This window comes from Elephantulus edwardii, unplaced genomic scaffold (genome assembly GCF_000299155.1).
Source record: "Elephantulus edwardii isolate Elephantulus edwardi_28Jun2011 unplaced genomic scaffold, EleEdw1.0 scaffold00092, whole genome shotgun sequence".
Lineage (NCBI taxonomy): Eukaryota > Metazoa > Chordata > Mammalia > Macroscelidea > Macroscelididae > Elephantulus > Elephantulus edwardii.
This window is the reverse complement of record NW_006399842.1, coordinates 722,915-732,049: the sequence shown is the minus strand read 5'-3', so window position 1 is coordinate 732,049 and position 9,135 is coordinate 722,915. Positions and strand designations below refer to the sequence as shown.

The 9,135-nt window shown below is 35.5% G+C and overlaps 1 protein-coding gene across 1 annotated transcript in view; it reads right to left on the bottom strand.

Moving 5' to 3' along the window:
- Positions 1 to 2,396: 2,396 nt before the first annotated feature.
- Positions 2,397 to 9,135, bottom strand: part of RBM18 (RNA binding motif protein 18) — a 24,314-nt gene continuing 17,575 nt past the window's right edge. Inside the window, exons 4-5 of the mRNA XM_006890680.1 lie at positions 7,658 to 7,743; positions 2,397 to 2,934 (exon numbers count right to left, since the gene is read on the bottom strand). Of these exons, the coding sequence (XP_006890742.1) occupies positions 2,775 to 2,934; positions 7,658 to 7,743 (246 nt within the window). The 3' untranslated portion in view covers positions 2,397 to 2,774. The remainder of the gene's footprint in view (positions 2,935 to 7,657; positions 7,744 to 9,135) is intronic.

The following is a 9,135-nucleotide window of genomic DNA, read 5'->3' as shown; positions in this document are numbered from 1 at the left end:
TTTGAGTCTATCCCACCTGAATTTCAGAACCATCTCAGGAACAGATTTGAGGCTTTGAACACTAATGAACGAAGGCCAGATGAGTTGTGGGAGTTGTGAAAGTAATAATAATTAAAAAAAAAAAAGAACTGCATAGGAATAGGAAGACGGAGAAATCAAAGATGAATAGAATAGGGGAAGAAATCACATTTTAAGACCATAATGGTTACACAAAGAAAATTTCTAACATTTAATCTGTAAGAATTAATCCTGTTCTAACAGTATAAAAAAATCACCAATACATTTGCCAATGAGAAATTATGTAAGCTCTAAAATATTCAATTGCATAAAGCTTTAGAGGTTGATTTTTGACATGTTTTGAAAAGTATTTTCTCCAATACTTAGATGGGAGTTATAAAACTCAAACAGGAATTGAGATTAAGGAAATAGTTTATTCTTTCTCCTGAGTATTTACCTTAAATTTTCACCCTTATAATCAGAATTAAGTGACATAATTATAACAAAATCTCAAGGCATAGAATAATTTTCTCCAAAGTACAGATAACTTGATAGTAAAGATCTGATCAACACTTGTATTTCACAACCTTTCATCAGATTGATTTAATAATAAATTTATTCTTTTGAAACTTCTACTTGGAGAGACTCAACATGGTGTATAGTACACTTCTGGGGTCTTCCATTAACAACCTCCTGAATACTTACATTTTCAGTAAGATGAGCTAGTCTCTTAATAATGGAAGTTGGGAGGCATAACCAGTGGAGGAAATGAGAATTGCCCTTGAGGCGGCCTCTGGTTAGAGAGCTCTACAGAATATTGACTGTAGAAGCTGTACCTCACCTAGATACATCAGCCCCAGTCCCTTGGCCTATCAAGAGAGCTACAGTCTTTATGCCAGTAAATGATGAGAAACCACAACCACACAGACACTGTCTTGCATTTATTCACACAGAAGAATATGAACTGGTACAAATAATAAACATTGCTTTAAATACAAATAAATAGATCTGGTTTCTAAAGAAAACAACTCTAGATAATTAAAAGTTTTTCCTAAAGTTCTAATAAAAATAGAAGACTATTTTGCATTAAGTAAATCCTACACTACCATAACTCTCTGAGGATTTAAGGATAAAATGGTGAATTCTACACTTCAAGAAGTCACCAGAAAAATGGGAGGTAGTGTTCCTACCTCCCTGAACAAGTTCCCATGTGGAAGGAGAACTACTTATATTATTGACACAGCTGATAAATGCAAAAAGTGTTTGATATCTAAGAATATCTTGAGAAAAGTAGTACGAATTTCTCTGAGCCAGTCTAAGAATTCTTAAAGAAACTTCAATTTGCTTAAGTTTTGGTTCAAGTGTCTTAAACATATTCTTATGCTCACAGGAAGACTTACTTAATTTCTTCTAATTAAAGCTTCCTCTTGTTAGGAATACTAGTAGTAAACAGTCCGTCATCATCAAGAATGGCAGCAGGAGTAACAGTGATTTACGTGGTAAAGGACAATGATGCTGCCCAGTGAAAAGTCTGTCAAACTTGGCACCAAAATGATACAAACTGTGCTCACCACTGAAGATCATTTAAAAATCTGTTGATTTAGCTTTCTATATTGTTATATTCATCATGTCCAAAGTAGCAAAAAAATAAAATTATAGATGTTTTAGTAATCATTTTAAAGTCATGCACTCTTTAGCCTTTTAAAGGATTAAATCACGAGGTCATTAAAATCTTGGTACCGGCACAGTGCCTGCTCTTCTGACGTGTGCCCATTTCATGTGTCCAGCCCTCACAAGACAGTAAAATCTCCGACTCCTTCACAATTATTAGGAACTAATTTTTAACAGCTATCAATATAGCAACTTTAATGTTTTTTTTTTTTAAATCTTACTTTTCTATTTAGATTGATCATGGTACAATTCCAAATAGAACATTCTCATGCTATAAAAACAATCTCATGCAGTAAGTGCTATTTAAAAAGTTCCAAATAAGTAACAACATTTGGTATTATAGAAGGTAAGATTGTTTAGATTGGAAAAAACTCCAAAAAACCCAAAAACCAATCCAAAAGAACAATCACTACAGAATAAAAACTGAGTTTCCAAACTGACCTTCCATTATAGTAATAAATGCTAAATCTGATTTTACAATTTTGTCAATAAAGCAATTTCATGATACCATGTTTTCCTAATAGGGAATTTCCAATGATAAGCATGATTTTTAAACGAATATCATGTTTGCTCTAAGAATCAACTACCTTTTATCAAAAAATTTATCTTCTTTTTTGGAGGGGTTTCCATGGTAAATTCTGGAACAATAGTTCAGAACATAATTTAAAATATGTCGTGGACTTACCTCTTTGTCTCTTTTCCTTTATATTAGAAAAACATCAGAGCACAGAAAAATGACTTACTTTTGTTTTTTAAAGAAAGATATTAATAAACAGTTTCCTGATTCAAATAACAACATTTTGTTTCTTTTCCCTCTGGCATACATACTGTACAATGTTTCTGGAGTTACAAAGCCAAACAAACCAGCCAACTAAAGCATCCCAGTGTTAAAATCACAATTTTGGATATAATCCTATTTATTCTGGATGACGCTCAATTATGCACATACTTCAAAGAAGAAACATTCATAAAAAAAAATACTGTTACCAAACTGTAACACTGATTGTGCTCTGTTGGAGATCCCATTCATATCTACAAAGTACAAAGGCAGAGGATTTCAGGTGTGAAGATCAATTTGTTCTTGCTGCTCCAATAATTGACAACTATCATCTTCGAGATTTCCAAGCTGTTCTAGAATAAGGAGTAGTCCTTTTTTTATCTGATGGCTTAAAGTAAGAATAAACAGGTGCTGCTGGATACTCTGCATCCGGATTTTCTGCCATCATTTTCAGCTTTGCTTCAATGGCTTTAATCTTTGCAGTGACACTGGAAAAAAGACAGCAGAGGATCAGAGTTGGTCTGGATACATTTAGAAAATGTGTGCATTTTTCATCTTCCTTGTGGTTCTTATGCATAATCCAAGAAGCAACAAGATACTTAAATGTAAATGGTGAAACATTCTTATAAGGGGGAAAAATGATAACCAATGCTCTGAGTTCCCAAAAGGGATAAAAATCTCAAGCATCTATGAAGTTTTAACTAGAAGTCTCACACATGCACCATTTATCCATAGACACAAACATGATTTAGTATCTTAGTGCTTGTCAGACAGCAGTCATTTAAAAACGAATATGCTACTTTTCTTACTTTTCAGTCATAGAAACAAGACACCAAATGGTTAAACTGCCCAATGTTACACAGCTAGGAAGGAGTAAAGCTAAGATTTAAATATAACCTAACTCCAGGATCCATGCTATTATCCATTACACTGAACCACCTTCTGAATAAGAGAATAACAGAAATAAATATTATAAAAATTCTATAGTCTTCTTATGGACAAATATGTTAATAAGGGTCATCATTTACAGAAAGTGTATAATGAGCTACGTCCTATGTATGCTCAGCATTTTACTTGTATTTTTTGTAATCATCAGAATAATTTTACAAGGTTGGGGTTCTTATATTTTCTAGATAAAGAAACAAGTGCAGAAAGGTAATGATTTATTGAAGGTTCACACAGCTAACTAGATATAGAGTGAGAATTTAACTCTAATTTGATCAATCCTTGCCTTTTTTTTCAGTCCTCTATCATGTTCAAAGTTAAGCAGCTCTTAGAGAGAAAGCTTGAGGAGACACTACAGAAGATTTAAGAGTCACTGCTGTCCCTGGACCAGAATCCAAAGCATTAAGGTCTTTCCTGGCTTCTGGTTCCCTTTATTGTCTATTCTTAATGACTGCCAGTGTACTTTACTCAGGGAGAAACTTATACATGGAAGACAGTGCATACATGGCCTTTTAGAGTCTCAAAAGGGATCTATCTGCTGCACATGTCCATAAGTTTACATGAGCAGCAATCAAGAAAATGCATTTGTAAGAACAAGAACACTGAAATACTGCTAAGTATCCCTTTCAATAATTGGACAGCCAATCATTCTGTGCGAGTCACGTTCCTTAATTAGGCATAGATGTTAATGGGATTGAAAAATCAATGGAAAACACTAGGTTACCTGATAAACAAGTGGAAAGTACTCAGAGGTATGCTAATTGTAATATAATGACCAATAAATATAAAGATTGTCATCCTTTTTCAATAGTTATTGTATTTATGAAAACCTCAGGGAGGCTAATCTATGAAGGAAGTTTGAATCTTAGGGGGGGGAAAAGGAGCTGTAGACTTAAGTTCCTAGTGAATCTATTACTTTTCTTTCCACCAATTTTCTAGGATAAAATAAAAAAAGTAGAACAAAATTAGAAGAATAAATGGCATTTGTTTTTGTTACTCATTGCCGTTTAGTTGGAAATGACTTAAAGCTGACCCCCTCCTATGGGCTTTCGGAGGCTGTAAATCACATGAGAAAAATGCTCTCCTTTCTTTTGTGGAGCAGCTGGTGGGTTCGAACCTCCAGCCTTGGAGCTGGCAGCGCAACTCCTCACCCACCAGGCCATCATAGCTCCCTTGTTGTTCTTGTTGTTAAGTGCCGTCAAGTCGACTCATAATGACCCTATGAAGGAGAGTCCTCGACGCTTGGGTGCCTTTCATCCTCTCTCCAGGTTCATAGGGTTTCTGGAGGCAAGCTATTATGGAAGTGGATGCCACTCCTCCTTCCATAGCTCCCTTAGTAACTATAAAATTAACTTCAATTTGCCAGTTTTATCATTCCTGACTCACCTGAAAACATTTTAGAGCTACCTTTCCCTTGGTTAAAAGAACAAAACAAAAACACCAAAATGGAATCTTTAGTCAAGTTTCATTCACAGTGACCACATGTGATACAGAACAGACCTGCTGAGTGTAATTTTTTTTTGCTAATAAAGTAATTCTTTTGCTAATAAATAATATTTTATTTATTTCTTAAAAATTAAGACCTAGAGGAGCTCAAATTAGATATAAATTATGTTCAGCTTTGAGCTGGTTACAAATTATGGAGGAAAGACAAAGGACAAAAGGAGTTAGCTGATGCTTTCTTCTCCATTTAGGCTGCCATCATTTAAAAATAATAGACCACGAATTTGTGTGTCATCCCTATGCAGGAGCCATGATAATCTTCTCTGTACTGTTCCAATTTTAGTATATGTGCTGCCAAAGCGAGCACTTGGGTGTAATATTCTTTTGCAATTTTTAATTAATTTTTTAAAAAATAATTTTAATGAACATTTACAGAAAATCTGGATTTCCATTCATTCATTGCTGCACTTCTCTACCCACCCAGCCCTCTCCCCCCGGCCCCCAGTTGGCTCCTCTCTTTCAAAAGTAAAAGAAAGACTCCCTCCCTGGTACACAATACCCCCCGCACCCCTCCCACCGCCCCAAGTACATTCCACTATGCAACCTTAATTGTGGACTCTTGTGATATATTTTTTACAGCATATTCTTTCCATTTAATTTCTCCCCCCATACATTCATTGTTGCACTTGGATGTAATTTTTACAGATACATTTCTTTCATGAGATGGTATGTCTGGCTCAAACCACAACCCTCACGTTAGTTGTTAGGAACAAACAATTTGCGCCACCTAGGGACTTACTTGTCTGCTGGTTTAGTGAGATGTTTACAAATCTATTTTGCTTTGGTAAAGATAATACAGAAGAACGGTACTTTTCCTGTCTTTTTGGTCCTCCATCCAAATAGGTCCTTACTCTATTACTAAGTGTTGGTTTCTGATTCCTGGGTACTATCTGAGGCTTCTTTGCATCTCCCTGGAACAGCCTTGTTAGGGATTGAATTGTGCTTGTCTAAAACATTTGGCTAGGCTCTGATTTTTAGTATAATGTAGTTATCCAATGTGTTTTAAATCCTAACTTCAATGTTAATGAGACAGGATTAGAGACAGTTATGTAGTGATGTAGTCATTCTCCAAGTGATCAAAGATGTGATCAACTTATCAGTTGTAAAGGGATTAGGTAGAGATGTAATACTCTTAATTAGGCCACAGCTTTGATGTGAAGGGTGTGGCCTATTAATATTTTTTTATCTCACAAGAGAAAACGTAAGCAGAGAGAGACCTCAGCATTACAAGAACAAGAGATGAGAGCAGAGAGCACTGGGGCCAGAGAGCAGGGAGCACAGAGGGCTGGGAGCTCAGAGAGATGGGAGCAAAGAGAGTACATCTTTTAGATCTATGGCCCTGAGTTAGGATCCTTCACATAGGTGAAGGCCTAGATATATGGAGATCTTCAAAGAATATTGGGCTTAAAAGAAACAAGCCCCTCTTTCTAGAATAGAGAATGCCTGCCTGTAGAGCCAGCATCTCTGAATTGGTATGCCTAGCCTCCTAAACTGTAAGATAACAAAAATCAAGGCTTTGGAACAGCCTGAAGTTTTTTAACTTTAAAAAGTAAAAGACAAACCTGGTTTTGAGTGTCAACTCTGCTATTTGCCAGCTGCATGATCTTGGGGGAGATATTTCACCTTTGTAAGCTTCAGTTGTCATATATGTATAATGAGCCTGAGAATCTCTGGTGGTATAGTCGAGTCAATGCTACTAATGTAAAGGCTGTGTGTCTCTTGTGGTTCAAATACACCAGTGACTCCCGTGGACGGAGAATGATGGGGAATCTCTTCCTGTTAAAAATGACAGGCTTGGACCTGGCTGGAGGGTCTTTGTGAATTGGAACTAACTCAAAAGCAATAAGTTTGAGTTAAAAATAAGCATAATAGTTCTTTTGCTAGAATTTTTATGAAAATTAAATGGCATACTGCCTGTAAAGTATTTAGCACAATGCTGCTTCATAATTAGCTCAACAAATCCTAGCTAAACTGATATTGTTAAAATTTCTCCACAGGCTACAAAGAAAATAACCTCTACTTCTGCCTAGCCATTTACTTCACCTCTTCTTCTCTTAGTCATTTGGTTTCAAATTATCTCCAAAGAAATAACTCACAATTTGCCCATACAGGAACCAAACTGCAATAGCTGCTGAAATGGTACACAGAATTAAACTTCTGCAAACTACACTTCTACAAAACTACAAAAATAACTTAGGAGTTGAGGAAGAATAAGGACATAATGACAAATACAAAAGAAATCTAAGGTGTTATTAAAATAATTGGTTTTAGGAGAAAGACTGTATTATCACAGCATTCCCAGGGCCAAGTACTTAGCGCATGGTGGCTACACTCAGTATTTCAGACTGAACAAATATTATAAAAGAAGAGCACACTAGCTTAGGGGGAATTAAAAAAAAAGTTCCCCACCAAAAAATCCTTCATTGCCATTGAGTTGGAATCGAATGACAGCTGACCTTCCAGAGGGTTTTCAGAGGCAGTCAACTGCATGGGAGGAGACTGTCCATCTTTCTCCCTTGAACAGCTGGTGGACCTGAACTGCTTTCCTTTGGATTGACAGCACAACCCTTCACCCACCAGAGCTCCCTTTAGGGAGAATAGAAGAAATCTATTAATTTGGACATTAATTGACCTCATTATTCTACAAGTCAAAAGTTATTTTCTATTCTAAATTAAGAGTCTGATGATTTAGGATATAATGAGGATTGAAATGAGGAAATGACTCCTAGAATAAATGTCTCTGTCTATAGTATATCACCTTACCTTAGGTTAGACTGAGTAGGCTCGGTGCTTGAGGAGGGTTCAAGACTGATTGGAAGGATCTTATCATTTTTGTTATGATCATATCTCTGAAAAAAAGTAAAAGTAAAATAATATCACCTGACAAAAACAACTCATTTTGTCAAAGGTTAAACAGCACTGACTCCATCAGGGTATTGCCAGCTTACTTCTTTTTTAAAGAACAATATAATTTTTACTTTATACTGGTTTACTTACAAAGTTCCTATACATTGATTTTCACACTGGATTATTCCCATTTTCTTTATCCATCCCTCCCTCTACCCATCAAATTGTGCGACCCTATGATTACTACCCCCATTCTCACCCCTCTGCTTCTACCCTGCCCCCCTTGGATCCTCATACATGTTTTAGAAGTTATCTCTGTATTTCTATAACAGTGATCTTACACCGTATTTGTCCTTATGTACTGATTTAGTTAAAATAGCATAATGCTCTCCAGTTCCTCTCAAGTTTAGGTAGTGATTTTCAAAGTCCTTGCTCTGTAGTATTCCATCATGTGAATGTACCATGATTGCTCAAGCCATTTGACTGTGGTTGGACATTTGGGCTGTTTCCATGTTCTTGAGATGGTGAATAATGGCCAGCTTACTTCTTGACAATTTTAGGACTGCTCTGAACACACAGCTTTGGCTTAAAGCTGCAGGTTTAGGAAAAAAGTTGAGAAACATCTCATGTAGCAACTAGTTCTTCTTACTTGATATGGAAAGAATTTCAATTACTGAATTTACAGATGGTATAAATACACAGTAGGACTGGCCTCCTATATTCTTATTTCAATTGTCACATATAAATTTTATTTTATTCAAAATATTTTAAAACTGCTAGATTCTACAAAGTGCTGAGTATAATATTCAACTCTTAGCAGGCATGATAAGAAAAGAAAAAAGTAGTAAAAGCTTCTAGATCCTGATGCTACAGTAATAGACTAATTTGTTGTGATGTTAGATAATTATACACTTTTTGTGAAAAGTAAATATATATATAAAAAAGGAGTCTCTGGTCAAAGAGAAACTTGGAGAACTACATGGAGGTACAGTGATTCTCAAATCAAAGACAGGGACGAAGGGTGGTTTCCCCTACATGATTTTTCAATGAGATGTAGAATGAGAAAATAAGCCAATTTGGCCAATGACATTTGATTTCCTCTTAAATGAAAAAAGCATTTGGAAATTCTCCTAGTTGTTTCTATTTTTAATGTAATGTGTCCTAAAAATGGAGAAGGTGCTGCAATTACCTGAATTACTCATAAGGATCTAATGTACCTGAGATTTTATTTTCTTTTTTAATTTTTTTTCTATAATTATATTTTATTAATTTTCATAAACATTTACAGATATTTTGGGTTTCCATTTATTCATTGTTGCACTATTCTCTCTACCCTCCTCCTAGTTTGTTCTTGTCCAAATGCCACAGTGCTTGTCAAAGCCAGTTCTGATTAA